We start from the raw sequence: 15628 nt of genomic DNA on the forward strand, positions 1-15628 counted from the left end.
GCTCCGCCTGATCCACGGCTGCACTCTGGCCATAGATGGTTCTGCAGATCCTCACACCCCAGTAATGGGAGGGTCACTGAATGCTGTGCCCGTTGTCACAAGTGACTTTTTTGCAGGGTGATGAGGAGTCGGGTCTGGGCCTCCCGATCAGTCCCTTCATGGATCGATCAGCGCCTCAATTGGCTAAACTTCAAGAGTCCTTTATAACTCACATTGTGGGACCACTATGTAACTCCTATGACTCCGCCGGGCTGATGCCGGGGACATGGATAGATGATGGCGATGAGTCCGGTGACACCGATGAGCAGGACGACGACACGGACACCACAGAGGAGGAGATGCCCGACCCGGCCGGGATAATCGCAGGTACGGCCATCTCCTGCTCATAAACGGGTGGCGGAAAAAGCACAATCACTCCCGACTTCTCTCCGATTATTGCGGTAATAACCCCCCCAAACAGTCAACTGAATGACGTCCCACTAACTAGAGAGCAACCCTACTGGAACAGGATTACCTACCTAAGGGCCCCAAATACAACGTAAACGATTCAGGAGCCCAGAAAATGAATTTATAAGTATTGCCATGTGAAAATCATACGGTACGTGTGGCTCCCCTTCTCCAGTATGTGCGCCTCCCCTTCTCCAGTATGTGCGCCTCCCCTTCTCCACTATGTGCGCCTCCCCTTCTCCAGTGTGTGCGCCTCCCCTTCTCCTGTACATGCGCCTCCCCTTCTCCTGTATGTCCGCCTCTACTTCTCCAGTACGTGCAGCTCCCCTTCTCCGGTATGTGCGCCTCCACTTCTCCAGTACATGCAGCTCCCCTTTTCCAGTACGTGCAGCTACCCTTCTCCAGTATGTGCGCCTCCCCTTCTCCAGTATGTACGCCTCCCCTTCTCCAGTATGTGCGCCTCCCCTTCTCCTGTACATGCATCTCGCCTTCTCCTGTATGTGCGCCTCTACTTCTCCAGTACGTGCAGCTCCCCTTCTCCGGTATGTGCGCCTACCCTTCTCCTATATGTGCGCCTCCACTTCTCCAGTACATGCAGCTCCCCTTTTCCAGTACGTGCAGCTCCCCTTCTCCAGTACATGCAGCTCCCCTGCTCCAGTATGTGCAGCTCCCCTTCTCCAGTATGTACGCCTCCCCTTCTCCAGTATGTGCGCCTCCCCTTCTCCAGTATGTGCGCCTCCCCTTCTCCTGTACATGCATCTCCCCTTCTCCTGTATGTGCGCCTCCCCTTCTCCTGTATGTGCGCCTCCCCTTCTCCTGTATGTGCGCCTCCCCTTCTCCAGTATGTGCGCCTCCCCTTCTCCAGTACATGCAGCTCCCCTTCCCCAGTATGTATGCCTCCCCTTCTCCAGTATGTGCGCCTCCCCTTCTCCTGTACATGCATCTCCCCTTCTCCTGTATGTGCGCCTCCCCTTCTCCAGTATGTGCGCCTCCCCTTCTCCGGTATGTGCGCCTCCCCTTCTCCTATATGTGCGCCTCCACTTCTCCAGTACGTGCAACTCCCCTTCTCCAGTACATGCAGCTCCCCTTCTCCAGTATGTGCAGCTCCCCTTCTCCAGTATGTACGCCTCCCCTTCTCCAATATGTGCGCCTCCCCTTCTCCAGTATGTGCACCTCCACTTCTCCAGTATGTGCACCTCCCCTTCTCCTGTACCTGCATCTCCCCTTCTCCTGTATGTGCGCCTCCCCTTCTCCAGTATGTGCGCCTCCCCTTCTCCACTATGTGCGCCTCCCCTTCTCCAGTGTGTGCGCCTCCCCTTCTCCTGTACGTGCGCCTCCCCTTCTGCTGTATGTGCGCCCCTACTTCTCCAGTACGTGCAGCTCCCCTTCTCCGGTATGTGCGCCTCCACTTCTCCAGTACATGCAGCTCCCCTTTTCCAGTACGTGCAGCTCCCCTTCTCCAGTATGTACGCCTCCCCTTCTCCAGTATGTACGCCTCCCCTTCTCCAGTATGTGCGCCTCCCCTTCTCCTGTACGTGCATCTCCCCTTCTCCTGTATGTGCGCCTCTCCTTCTCCAGTATGTGCGCCTCCCCTTCTCCACTATGTGCGCCTCCCCTTCTCCAGTATGTGCGCCTCCCCTTCTCCAGTATGTGCGCCTCCCCTTCTCCAGTATGTGCGCCTCCCCTTCTCCTGTATGTGCGCCTCCCCTTCTCCAGTATGTGCGCCTCCCCTTCTCCACTATGTGCGCCTCCCCTTCTCCAGTGTGTGCGCCTCCCCTTCTCCTGTATGTGCGCCTCTACTTCTCCAGTACATGCAGCTCCCCTTCTCCGGTATGTGCGCCTCCACTTCTCCAGTACATGCAGCTCCCCTTTTCCAGTACGTGCAGCTCCCCTTCTCCAGTATGTGCGCCTCCACTTCTCCAGTACATGCAGCTCCCCTTTTCCAGTACGTGCAGCTCCCCTTCTCCAGTATGTACGCCTCCCCTTCTCCAGTATGTGCGCCTCCCCTTCTCCAGTATGTGCGCCTCCCCTTCTCCAGTATGTGCGACCTCCCCTTCTCCAGTATGTGCGCCTCCCCTTCTCCTGTACATGCGCCTCCCCTTCTCCTGTATGTGCGCCTCTACTTCTCCAGTACATGCAGCTCCCCTTTTCCAGTACGTGCAGCTCCCCTTCTCCTGTACATGCATCTCCCCTTCTCCTGTATGTGCGCCTCCCCTTCTCCAGTATGTGCGCCTCCCCTTCTCCGGTATGTGCGCCTCCCCTTCTCCAGTACGTGCAACTCCCCTTCTCCAGTACATGCAGCTCCCCTTCTCCAGTATGTGCGCCTCCCCTTCTCCAGTATGTGCGCCTCCCCTTCTCCACTATGTGCGCCTCCCCTTCTCCAGTATGTACGCCTCCCCTTCTCCAGTATGTGCGCCTCCCCTTCTCCTGTACATGCATCTCCCCTTCTCCTGTATGTGCGCCTCTACTTCTCCAGTACGTGCAGCTCCCCTTCTCCGGTATGTGCGCCTACCCTTCTCCTATATGTGCGCCTCCACTTCTCCAGTACATGCAGCTCCCCTTTTCCAGTACATGCAGCTCCCCTTCTCCAGTATGTGCAGCTCCCCTTCTCCAGTATGTACGCCTCCCCTTCTCCAGTATGTGCGCCTCCCCTTCTCCAGTATGTGCGCCTCCCCTTCTCCTGTACATGCATCTCCCCTTCTCCTGTATGTGCGCCTCCCCTTCTCCTGTATGTGCGCCTCCCCTTCTGCTGTATGTGCGCCTCCCCTTCTCCAGTACATGCAGCTCCCCTTCTCCAGTACATGCAGCTCCCCTTCTCCTGTATGTGCGCCTCCCCTTCTCCAGTATGTGCGCCTCCCCTTCTCCGGTATGTGCGCCTCCCCTTCTCCTATATGTGCGCCTCCACTTCTCCAGTACGTGCAACTCCCCTTCTCCAGTACATGCAGCTCCCCTTCTCCAGTATGTGCGCCTCCACTTCTCCAGAATGTGCGCCTCCCCTTCTCCAGTATGTGCGCCTCCACTTCTCCAGTACGTGCAGCTCCACTTCTCCAGTACGTGCAGCTCCCCTTCTCCAGTATGTACGCCTCCCCTTCTCCAGTATGTGCGCCTCCCCTTCTCCTGTATGTGCGCCTCCCCTTCTCCAGTATGTGCGCCTCCCCTTCTCCTGTATGTGCGCCTCCCCTTCTCCAGTATGTGCGCCTCCCCTTCTCCTGTATGTGCGCCTCCCCTTCTCCAGTATGTGCGCCTCCCCTTCTCCAGTATGTGCGCCTCCCCTTCTCCTGTATGTACAGCTCCCCTTCTCCAGTACGTGCAGCTCCCCTTCTCCAGTATGTGTAGCTCCCCTTCCTCGGTACATGGGCTCCCCTTCTCCAGTATGTGTAGCTCCCCTTCCTCGGTACATGGGCTCCCCTTCTCCAGTACGTGCAGCTCCCCTTCCTCGGTACATGGGGCTCCCCTTCTCCGATATGTGCGGCTCCCCTTCTCTGGTATGTGTGTCTCTCCTTCCTTGGTACAAGCGGCTCCCCTTCCTTGGTACGTGCAGCTACCCTTTCCCGGTACACGTGGTTCCACTTTGCCGGTACGTGTAACTCCCCTTTTCTGGTATGTGCGGCTTACCTTCTCCAGTAAGTGCGGTTCCTCTTCCCCAGTACATGCGGCTCTCCATTTCCCTTCCTCGGGACGTGCGACTCCTCTTTTCCCTTCTTGGGACACGTGGCTCTCCTTTCCCCATGACGTGCGGCTCTTCTTCCCTTTCCCTGGTACCAGCGGCTCCCCATTCCTCTACCCGGGACGTGCGGCTACTCTTCCCCAAGACGTGCAGGTCCTCTTCCCCTTCCCCAAGATGTGCGGCTCCCCTTTCCCCTTCCTCGGGACATGCGGCTGCCCTTTCCCCTTCCTCGGGATGTGCGGCTCCCCTTTCCCTGGGATGTAATGCTATATGCAGCTCCTCTTTCTCTTTCCCAGGACGTATGGCTCCCCCTTTCCCCTTCCTCGGGATGTGCGGCTCCTCTTTCCCTTTCCCATAACGTGTTGCTCCCCTTTACGCTTCTTGGTACATGCGGGTCCCCCTTTTCTTTCCTGGGACGTGCGGCTCCATCTTCCCTTTCCTCGGGATGTGCGTCTCCCCTTTCCCTCAGACTTGCAGCTCCCCTTTTCCCTTCCCCGGGATGTGCGGCTCCCCTTTACCCGGGATGTGCGGCTCCCCATTCCCCGGGATGTGCGACTCCCCATTCCCCTGGATGTGCGGCTCCCCTTTCCCCGGGATGTGCGGCTCCCCCTTTCCCCGGGATGTGCGGCTCCCCTTTCCCCGGGATGTGCGGCTCCCCATTCCCCGGGATGAGCGGCTCCCCATTCCCCGGGATGAGCGGCTCCCCATTCCCCGGGATGCGCGGCTCCCCATTCCCCGGGATGCGCGGCTCCCCATTCCCCGGGATGCGCGGCTTCCCATTCCCCGGGAAGCGCGGCTCCCCATTCCCCGGGAAGCGCGGCTCCCCATTCCCCGGGAAGCGCGGCTCCCCATTCCCCGGGACGCGCGGCTCCCCATTCCCCGGGACGCGCGGCTCCCCATTCCCCGGGACGCGCGGCTCCCCATTCCCCGGGACGCGCGGCTCCCCATTCCCCGGGACGCGCGGCTCCCCATTCCCCGGGACGCGCGGCTCCCCATTCCCCGGGACGCGCGGCTCCCCATTCCCCGGGACGCGCGGCTCCCCATTCCCCGGGACGCGCGGCTCCCCATTCCCCGGGACGCGCGGCTCCCCATTCCCCGGGACGCGCGGCTCCCCTTTCATCTACCCCAGAACATGTGGCTCCCCTTTTCGCTTCGCGAGCTGTGCTCCTCCCCTTTTCCCTTCCCAGGATGTGTAGCTCCGCTTTCCCTGGGATGTGCGACTCCCCTTTCTTCTTCCTCGGGATGTGCGGCTCCTGTTTCTCCTTCCTCAGGATGTGTGGCTCTCCTTTCCCTGGGACATGCGTCTCCCGTTTTCCCTTTCTCAGGACGTGCGGATCCCCTTTCCCCGGGATGTGCGGCTCCTCTTTCCCCTTCCTCAGGATGTGCGGCTCCTCTTTCCCTTTCCCGAAATGTGTGGCTCCCCTTTTCCCTTCCCGGGACATGCGGCTCCCCTTTTCCCTTCCCAGGATGTGAGGTTTCCCTTTTCCCTTTCTGGGACATGGAGATCCCTTTCCCTGGGACGTGCAGCTCTCCTTTCCCATTCCTTAGGACGTGCGGCTCCCCTTTCCCTGGAACATGCAGCTCCTATTTCCCTGGGACATGCGGCTCCCCTTACCCCTTCCTCGGGATGTGCGGCGCCTCTTTCCCTTCCCCGGGACGTGCGGCTCCCCTTTCCCTGGGATGTGTGGCTCCCCTTTCCCTCAGACTTGCAGCTCCCCTTTTCCTTTCCTCAGGATGTGCAGCTCCTCTTTCCTCAGGATGTGTGGCTCCTCTTTCCCTTTCCCAGAACGTGTGGCTCTTCTTTTCACTTCCCGGGACATGTGGCTCTCATTTTCCCCTCATGGGACGTGCAGCTCCCCTTTTCCCCTCATGGGACGTGCGGCTCCCCTTTTCCCTTCATGGGACGTGCGGCTCCCCTTTTCCCTTCCTGGGACGTGCCGCTCCCCTTTTCCCTTCCTGGGAAGTGCGGCTCCCCTTTTCCCTTCCTGGGACGTGCAGCTCCCCTTTCCTCGGGACGTGCGGCTCCCCTTTTCTCGGGGCGTGCGGCTCACCTTTACTCGGGACGTACGTCACTCCTTTTCTCGGGACGTGTGGCTCCCCTTTCCTCGATACTTGCGGTTCCCCTTTCCTCGGGACGTGCGGCACTCCCTTTTCTCGGGAAGCGCGGCTCCCCTTTCCTCGATACTTGCGGCTCCCCTTTCCTCGGGACGTGCGGCTCCCCTTTCCTCGGGACGTGCGGCTCCCCTTTCCTCGGGACATGCGGATCCCCTTTCCTCGGGACGTGCGGCTCCCCTTTCCTCGGGACATGCGGCTCCCCTTTCCTCGGGACGTGCGGCTCCCCTTTCCTCGGGACGTGCGTCACTCCTTTTCGCGGGACGTGCGGTTCCCCTTTCCTCGATACTTGCGGTTCCCATTTCCTTGGGACGTGCGGCACTCCTTTTCTCGGGAAGCGCGGCTCCCCTTTCCTCGATACTTGCGGCTCCCCTTTTCTCGGGACGTGTGGCTCCCCTTTTCTCGGGACGTGCAGCACTTCTTTTCCCGGGACGTGCAGCTCCCCTTTCCTCGGGATGTGCGGTGGCTCCCCTTTCCTCAGGACGTGCGGCTCCCCTTTCCTCGGGACGTGCGGCTCCCCTTTCCTTGGGACATGCGGCTCCCCTTTCCTCGGGACGTACGGCACTCCTTTCCTCGGGACGTGCGTCACTCCTTTTCGCGGGACGTGCGGTTCCCCTTTCCTCGATACTTGCGGTTCCCATTTCCTTGGGACGTGCGGCACTCCTTTTCTCGGGAAGCGCGGCTCCCCTTTCCTCGATACTTGCGGCTCCCCTTTTCTCGGGACGTGTGGCTCCCCTTTTCTCGGGACGTGCAGCACTTCTTTTCCCGGGACGTGCAGCTCCCCTTTCCTCGGGATGTGCGGTGGCTCCCCTTTCCTCAGGACGTGCGGCTCCCCTTTCCTCGGGACGTGCGGCTCCCCTTTCCTTGGGACATGCGGCTCCCCTTTCCTCGGGACGTACGGCACTCCTTTCCTCGGGACGTGCGGCACTCCTTTCCTCGGGACGTGCGGCTCCCCTTTCCTCGGGACGTGCGGCACTCCTTTCCTGGGACATGTGGCTCCCCTTTTCTCGGGACGTGCGGCTCCCCTTTCCTCGATACTTGCTGCTCCCGTTTTCTCCGGACATGCGGCTCCCGTTTTCTCGGGACGTGCGGCTCCCCTTTTCTCGGGACGTGCGGCTCCCCTTTTCTCGGGACGTGCGGCACTCCTTTCCTTGGGACGTGCGGCTCCCCTTTTCTCGGGACGTGCGTCTCCCCTTTTCTCGGGACGTGCGGCACTCCTTTTCTCGGGAAGCGTGGCTCCCCTTTCCTCGATACTTGCGGCTCCCCTTTTCTCGGGACGTGTGGCTCCCCTTTTCTCAGGACGTGCAGCACTTCTTTCCTCGGGACGTGCAGCTCCCCTTTTCTCGGGACGTGCGGCTCCCCTTTTCTCGGGACGTGCGGCTCCCCTTTTCTCGGGACGTGCGGCTCCCCTTTCCTCAGGACATGCGGCTCCCCTGTCCTCAGGACGTGCGGCTCCCCTGTCCTCGGGACGTGCGGCACTCCTTTCCTCTGGACGTGCGGCTCCTATTTCCTCGGGACATGCGGCACTCCTTTCCTGGGACATGTGGCTCCCCTTTTCTCGGGACGTGCGGCTCCCCTTTCCTCGATACTTGCGGCTCCCGTTTTCTCGGGACGTGCGGCTCCCCTTTTCTCGGGACGTGCGGCACTCCTTTCCTTGGGACGTGCGGCTTCCCTTTCCTTGATACTTGTGGCTCCCCTTTTCTCGGGACGTGCGGCACTCCTTTCCTCGGGATGTGCGGCTCCCCTTTTCTCGGGACGTGCGGCTCCCCTTTTCTCGGGACGTGCGGCTCCCCTTTTCTCGGGACGTGCGGCTCCCCTTTTCTTGGGACGTGCGACTCCCCTTTTCTCGGGACGTACGGCTCCCCTTTTCTCGGGACGTGCGGCACTCCTTTTCTCGGGAAGCGTGGCTCCCCTTTCCTCGATACTTGCGGCTCCCCTTTTCTCGGGACGTGTGGCTCCCCTTTTCTCAGGACGTGCAGCACTTCTTTCCTCGGGACGTGCAGCTCCCCTTTTCTCGGGACGTGCGGCTTCCCTTTCCTCTGGACGTGCGGCTCCCCTGTCCTCGGTACGTGCGGCTCCCCTGTCCTCGGGACGTGCGGCACTCCTTTCCTCTGGACGTGCGGCTCCTATTTCCTCGAGACATGCGGCTCCCCTTTCCTCGGGACGTATGGCACTCCTTTCCTTGGGACGTGCGGCTCCCCTTTCCTCGGGATGTGCGGCACTCCTTTCCTGGGACATGTGGCTCCCCTTTTCTCGAGACGTGCGGCTTCCCTTTCCTCGATACTTGTGGCTCCCCTTTTCTCGGGACGTGCGGCTCCCCTTTTCTCGGGACGTGCGGCTCCCCTTTTCTCGAGACGTGCGGCTCTCCTTTTCTCAGGACGTGCGGCTTCCCTTTCCTCGATACTTGTGGCTCCCCTTTTCTCGGGACGTGCGTCTCCCCTTTTCTCGGGACGTGCGGCTCCCCTTTTCTCGGGACGTGCGGCTCCCCTTTTCTCGGGACGTGCGGCTCCCTATTTCCCTTCCTGGGACGTGCGGCTCCCCTTTTCTCGGGACATGCGGCTCCCCTTTTCTCAGGACGTGCGGCACTCCTTCCCTCGGAACGTGCGGCTTCCCTTTCCTCGATACTTGCGGCTCCCCTTTTCTCGGGACGTGCGGCTCCCCTTTTCTCGGGACGTGCGGCTCCCTTTTTCCCTTCCTGGGACGTGCGGCTCCCCTTTTCTCGGGACGTGCAGCTCCCCTTTTCTCGGGACGTGCGCCTTTTCTCAGGACGTGCGGCTTCCCTTTCCTCGGGACATGCGGCTTCCCTTTCCTCGATACTTGTGGCTCCCCTTTTCTCGGGACGTGCGGCTCCCCTTTTCTCGGGACGTGCGGCTCCCCTTTTCTCGGGACGTCCGGCACTCCTTTCCTCGGGACATGCGGCTTCCCTTTGCTCGATACTTGTGGCTCCCCTTTTCTCGGGATGTGCGGCTCCCCTTTTCTCAGGATGTGTGGCTCCCCTTTTCTCGGGACGTGCGGCTTCCCTTTTCTCGAGACGTGCGGCTCCTCTTTTCTCAGGACGTGCGGCTTCCTTTTCCTCGATACTTGTGGCTCCCCTTTTCTCGGGACGTGCGTCTCCCCTTTTCTCGGGACGTGCGGCTCCCCTTTTCTCGGGACGTGCGGCTCCCCTTTTCTCGGGACGTGCGGCTCCCCTTTTCTCGGGACGTGCGGCTCCCTTTTTCCCTTCCTGGGACGTGCGGCTCCCCTTTTCTCGGGACGTGCGGCTTCCCTTTTCTCGGGACGTGCGGCTCCCCTTTTCTCGGGACGTGCGGCACTCCTTCCCTCGGAACGTGCGGCTTCCCTTTCCTCGATACTTGTGGCTCCCCTTTTCTCGGGACGTGCGGCTCCCCTTTTCTCGGGACGTGCGGCTCCCTTTTTCCCTTCCTGGGACGTGCGGCTCCCCTTTTCTCGGTACTTGTGGCTCCCCTTTTCTCGGGACATGTGGCTCCCCTTTTCTCGGGACGTGCGGCTCCCCTTTTCTCGGGACGTGCGGCTCCCCTTTCCTCGATACTTGTGGCTCCCCTTTTCTCGGGACGTGCAGCTCCCCTTTTCTCAGGACGTGCGTCTCCCCTTTTCTCGGGACGTGCGGCTTCCCTTTCCTCGGGACGTGCGGCTTCCCTTTCCTCGGTACTTGTGGCTCCCCTTTTCTCGGGACGTGCGGCTCCCCTTTTCTCGGGACGTGCGGCTCCCCTTTCCTCGGGACGTGCGGCTTCCCTTTCCTCGGTACTTGTGGCTCCCCTTTCCTCGATACTTGTGGCTCCCCTTTTCTCGGGACGTGCAGCTCCCCTTTTCTCGGGACGTGCGTCTCCCCTTTTCTCGGGACGTGCGGCTTCCCTTTCCTCGGGACGTGCGGCTTCCCTTTCCTCGGTACTTGTGGCTCCCCTTTTCTCGGGACGTGCGGCTCCCCTTTTCTCGGGATGTGCGGCTCCCCTTTTCTCGGGACGTGTGGCTCCCCTTTTCTCGGGACGTGCGGCTCCCCTTTCCTCGATACTTGTGGCTCCCCTTTTCTCGGGACGTGCGGCTCCCTTTTTCTCGGGACGTGCGGCTCCCCATTTCTCGGGACGTGCGGCTCCTTTTTCCCTTCCTGGGACGTGCGGCTCGCCTTTTCTCATTATTTGCTGTCAGAGCTAACACTTTTTTGGTACCTCTGTGAGATCCACTGGGTTTTTCGGTTCCGTGTTGGCCGCCGCCCAGGGTCCAGGCCACTTTGTACTAATTAGGAGGCTTAGCGGGAGACATTGTGTAGCGAAGCCGTTGACCTCATCGCGTTTGTGAGTGAATGTCTCAGGATGGAGAAGAATGGAGGCGGATGAAGTGCGTCACTGCAGAGGTCGGGGTAACGGTCTGCAGATATTTCCTCCTTTCTGACTTTCTTGTTTTACGTCCTTTTTTTCTTCGCTCTGACCATTATATGTTGTTGTTTTTTTCTCCAGAGACAAAGTCGCGCCGGCAAAAGGTTTTTTGTCAGATCACGCAGCACCTGATGGAAAATCACAAGATGTGGAAAAAGGTGATGGAGGAGGAGCAGAGGTCAGAGGTGGCCGAGGAGGAGGCCGAACAAATCTCCGCCATCAAGGAGGAGGAGGAGGAGAAGGCCGCCCTGAGGGCGGAGGACTCGGAGGGCGAGGCGTGAAGGCCAGCACAAAGCTTACACACAACACTGTAGACGACGCCGTGCCTTCACCCATTATATTACGCGGGGCCCCTGGGGACCCCCGATGCTGAAGGACACAGAGACACCGCTGCCCCCCACACCAGAGACTCTGGGGCTGCGGCACAATCTATATTTATAGCTATACGCTGTGTGCGGAGCGCCTCCTACGGGGGGGGCACATATATATATATATATACGTAATGATCACTGTGAAGGAGCACGTAGATGTCTGCGCAGCGCACAGAATGGAGGGGCGCTCACTCCCGCTTCATCCCCCCATACCTACGGACGATGGGGGTCATTGTCTATTTCCAGGTCTGGGTGTCCCCCGACTCGTGATCTGCGGACCCCCGACCCCCACTATTCAGGAATCATGGCGGCCCCAGGGACGGCAGTACCGAACCCCATGATCTCTATGATCGGGGGGCACACGTCGTTCCCAGCTGCGCAGGGGATCGGGGTCTCCAGAGGGAAGAAGTTGCTTTTCCATATTTTAGCATAAAGTGAAGTGATGGAAATTTCCGATATTCAGCATTTCCACAGCAGGCGAGGGGTGAAGCCCACCATAAACTGCGCCCCTTCAGAGCTGCAATCACTCCGTATCCTGTACTCCAGTCACCTCCAGATTTGCAATCACACCGTGTCCTGTACTCCAGTCACCTCCAGAGCTGCAATCACACCATGTCCTGTACTCCAGTCACCTCCAGAGCTGCAATCACACCGTGTTCTGTATTCCAGTCTCCTCCAGAGCTGCAATCACACCGTGCCCTGTAATCCAGTCACCTCCAGAGCTGCAATCACAGTGTCTTGTACTCCAGTCACCTTCAGAGCTGCAATCACACTGTGTCCTGTACTCTAGTCACATCCAGAGCTGCAATCACATTCCATCCTGTACTTAAGTCAGATCCAGAGCTGCAATCACACAGTGTCCTGTTCTTCAGTCACACTCAGAGCTGCAATCACATTGTATCCTGTACTCCAGTCACATCCAGAGCTGCAATCACATTGTGTCTTGTACTCCAGTCACCTCCAGAGCTGCAGTAACTTTGTGTCCTGTACTCCAGTTACATCCAGAGGACAAGACACGATGTAACAGCAGAATAGTGACTGCAACTCTGGAGGATAAGACATGATGAAACAGCAGAATAGTGACTGCAGCTCTGGTGGTGACTGGAGGTTAAGACATGATGTAACAGCAGAATAGTGACTGCAGCTCTGGAGGTGACCGGAGGATAAGACATGATGTAACAGCAGAATAGTGAGTGCAGCTCTGGAGGTGACTGGAGGATAACACACGATGTAACAGCAGAATAGTGACTGCAGCTCTGGAGGTGACTGGAGGATAAGACATGATGTAACAGCAGAATAGTGACTGCAGCTCTGGAGGTGACTGGAGGATAAGACATGATGTAACAGCAGAATAGTGAGAGCAGCTCTGGAGGTGACTGGAGGATAAGACATGATGTAACAGCAGAATAGTGACTGCAGCTCTGGAGGTGACTGGAGGATAAGACATGATGTAACAGCAGAATAGTGAGAGCAGCTCTGGAGGTGACTGGAGGATAAGACATGATGTAACAGCAGAATAGTGACTGCAGCTCTGGAGGTGACTGGAGGATAAGACATGATGTAACAGCAGAATAGTGACTGCAGCTCTGGAGGTGACTGGAGGATAAGACATGATGTAACAGCAGAATAGTGACTGCAGCTCTGGAGGTGACTGGAGGATAAGACATGATGTAACAGCAGAATAGTGACTGCAGCTCTGGAGGTGACTGGAGGATAAGACATGATGTAACAGCAGAATAGTGACTGCAGCTCTGGAGGTGAGTGGAGCAGATGTATCTCCAGGTTCGGCAGTTATTCCTCATTATCTGGAGCCGCTCAGAGGCGGAGCCTATAGATGGGTGCGGTGTCTGGCGGTCGGTGTGGCTCCGCCCCTCATGCTTTGCGGTTTTGGAGACTTTTCTTTCAGTGTTTGATGCTTTATCGTTTTTTAATACAATGTATTTTTATTAGAAGGAAACACCTTTTATATGAGATTTTTTGGTAAATATTTTTTAATCCGCGTTTATACTATTGACCCTTAAATTGTCCCTGCGCGGCGTCAGATCCGCACGCAGATGGCTGTAGGTGGCGATATTCTCACAGCGGCCTCCGGATTGGTGCAGCTTCAGGTCACACGGGCCACGAGCCAATCAGCAACCCAGGAATGTCATATGGTGTGTTCATCCGTGAAACCGCGGACATTGAAGGGGGCGGGCGCACAAGGGAGGATGAAGGGGCCAGATGTGGGACGGGTGGCCAAGGGAGGATGTGGGGGGGGGGGCAAATGTGGGACGGGTGGCCAAGGGAGGATGTGGGGGGGGCAGATGTGGGACGGGTGGACAAGGGAGGATGTGGGGGGACAGATGTGGGAGGGGGGACCAGTGCACAAGGGAGGATGTGGGGGGACAGATGTGGGAGGGGGGACCAGTGCACAAGGGAGGATGTGGGGGGCCAGATGTTGGACGTGTGCACAAGGGAGGATGTGGGGGGCCAGATGTGGGAGGGGGGACAGGTGCACAAGGGAGGATGTGGGGGGCCAGATGTTGGACGTGTGCACAAGGGAGGATGTGGGGGGCCAGATGTGGGAGGGGGGACAGGTGCACAAGGGAGGATGTGGGGGGGCAGATGTTGGACGTGTGCACAAGGGAGGATGTGGGGGGCCAGATGTGGGACGGGGGACGGGTGCACAAGGGAGGATGTGGGGGGCCAGATGTGGGACGGGGGACGGGTGCACAAGGGAGGATGTGGGGGGCCAGATGTGGGAGGATGTGAGAGGGGGATGGGTGAATGTGGGAGGGGGGCATTTGGATGTGGGAGTTTGGATTTGAGAGGAGGGGGGTGTTTCGATGTTGGGGGCGTTTGGATGTGGGGGGGTGTTTGGATGTGGGAGGGGGGTGTTTGGATGTGGGAGTGGGGGGTGTTTGGATGTGGGAGTGGGGGGTGTTTGGATGTGGGAGGGGGGGTGTTTGGATGTGGGAGGGGGGGTGTTTGGATGTGGGAGTGGGGGGTGTTTGGATGTGGGAGTGGGGGGTGTTTGGATGTGGGAGTGGGGGGTGTTTGGATGTGGGAGGGGGGTGTTTGGATGTGGGAGTGGGGGGTGTTTGGATGTGGGAGTGGGGAGGGTTTGGATGTGGGAGTGGGGGGTGTTTGGATGTGGGAGTGGGGGGTGTTTGGATGTGGGAGTGGGGGGTGTTTGGATGTGGGAGTGGGGGGTGTTTGGATGTGGGAGTGGGGGGTGTTTGGATGTGGGAGTGGGGGGTGTTTGGATGTGGGAGTGGGGGGTGTTTGGATGTGGGAGTGGGGGGTGTTTGGATGTGGGAGTGGGGGGTGTTTGGATGTGGGAGTGGGGGGTGTTTGGATGTGGGAGGGGGGGTGTTTGGATGTGGGAGGGGGGGTGTTTGGATGTGGGAGGGGGGGTGTTTGGATGTGGGAGGGGGGGGTGTTTGGATGTGGAGGGGGGTGGGCAGACGTGGGCGATGATGTGGAGGGGATGAGAACTTCGCCATCTTGTGATTGTGAAATTCTGATCCTTATAGAATCTGCTGAGGTCGACACAATGTATCACAATGTAACCAATCAGCTTCATGAGAACAGGAAGTGTTAAAGGGCCGGTGCACCAGATATCATGCTGTCGCTGCAGAGCGTTATGGGACGTGCGGACGGTCACAATATGCACCTTGTGTGGGATTTCCATTACTTGCGGTCACTTCCATTATTTCCTTAGGAGCAGATAACAGTTAAGACATTCCTAAATCCAACCTGTGAGGCACAACCGGGCGAAGCTACTGCCCCCTGGTGTCACATAGACAGAAGCTCACTGCTGCCCCCTGGTGTCACATAGACAGAAGCTCACTGCTGCCCCCTGGTGTCACATAGAAGCTCACTGCTGCCCCCTGGTGTCACATAGATAGAAGCTCACTGCTGCCCCCTGGTGTCACATAGAAGCTCACTGCTGCCCCCTGGTGTCACATAGACAGAAGCTCACTGCTGCCCCCTGGTGTCACATAGAAGCTCACTGCTGCCCCCTGGTGTCACATAGATAGAAGCTCACTGCTGCCCCCTGGTGTCACATAGAAGCTCACTGCTGCCCCCTGGTGTCACATAGATAGAAGCTCACTGCTGCCCCCTGGTGTCACATAGAAGCTCACTGCTGCCCCCTGGTGTCACATAGAAGCTCACTGCTGCCCCCTGGTGTCACATAGAAGCTCACTGCTGCCCCCTGGTGTCACATAGAAGCTCACTGCTGCCCCCTGGTGTCACATAGAAGCTCACTGCTGCCCCCTGGTGTCACATAGATAGAAGCTCACTGCTGCCCCCTGGTGTCACATAGAAGCTCACTGCTGCCCCCTGGTGTCACATAGATAGAAGCTCACTGCTGCCCCCTGGTGTCACATAGATAGAAGCTCACTGCTGCCCCCTGGTGTCACATAGAAGCTCACTGCTGCCCCCTGGTGTCACATAGAAGCTCACTGCTGCCCCCTGGTGTCACATAGATAGAAGCTCACTGCTGCCCCCTGGTGTCACATAGATAGAAGCTCACTGCTGCCCCCTGGTGTCACATAGACAGAAGCTCACTGCTGCCCCCTGGTGTCACATAGAAGCTCACTGCTGCCCCCTGGTGTCACATAGATAGAAGCTCACTGCTGCCCCCTGGTGTCACATAG

General features: G+C 58.8%; 1 protein-coding gene across 1 annotated transcript in view; it reads left to right on the forward strand.

Annotated features, from left to right (window-relative positions):
- The window catches only part of PDE3A (phosphodiesterase 3A), a 48337-nt gene extending 35865 nt beyond the window's left edge, over positions 1–12472 (forward strand). Inside the window, exons 13-14 of the mRNA XM_075341928.1 lie at positions 117–366; positions 10696–12472. Of these exons, the coding sequence (XP_075198043.1) occupies positions 117–366; positions 10696–10895 (450 nt within the window). The 3' untranslated portion in view covers positions 10896–12472. The remainder of the gene's footprint in view (positions 1–116; positions 367–10695) is intronic.
- Positions 12473–15628: the final 3156 nt, after the last annotated feature.

The sequence above is a fragment of the Anomaloglossus baeobatrachus genome, chromosome 4 (genome assembly GCF_048569485.1).
Source record: "Anomaloglossus baeobatrachus isolate aAnoBae1 chromosome 4, aAnoBae1.hap1, whole genome shotgun sequence".
In the NCBI taxonomy this organism is placed as follows: Eukaryota; Metazoa; Chordata; class Amphibia; order Anura; family Aromobatidae; genus Anomaloglossus; species Anomaloglossus baeobatrachus.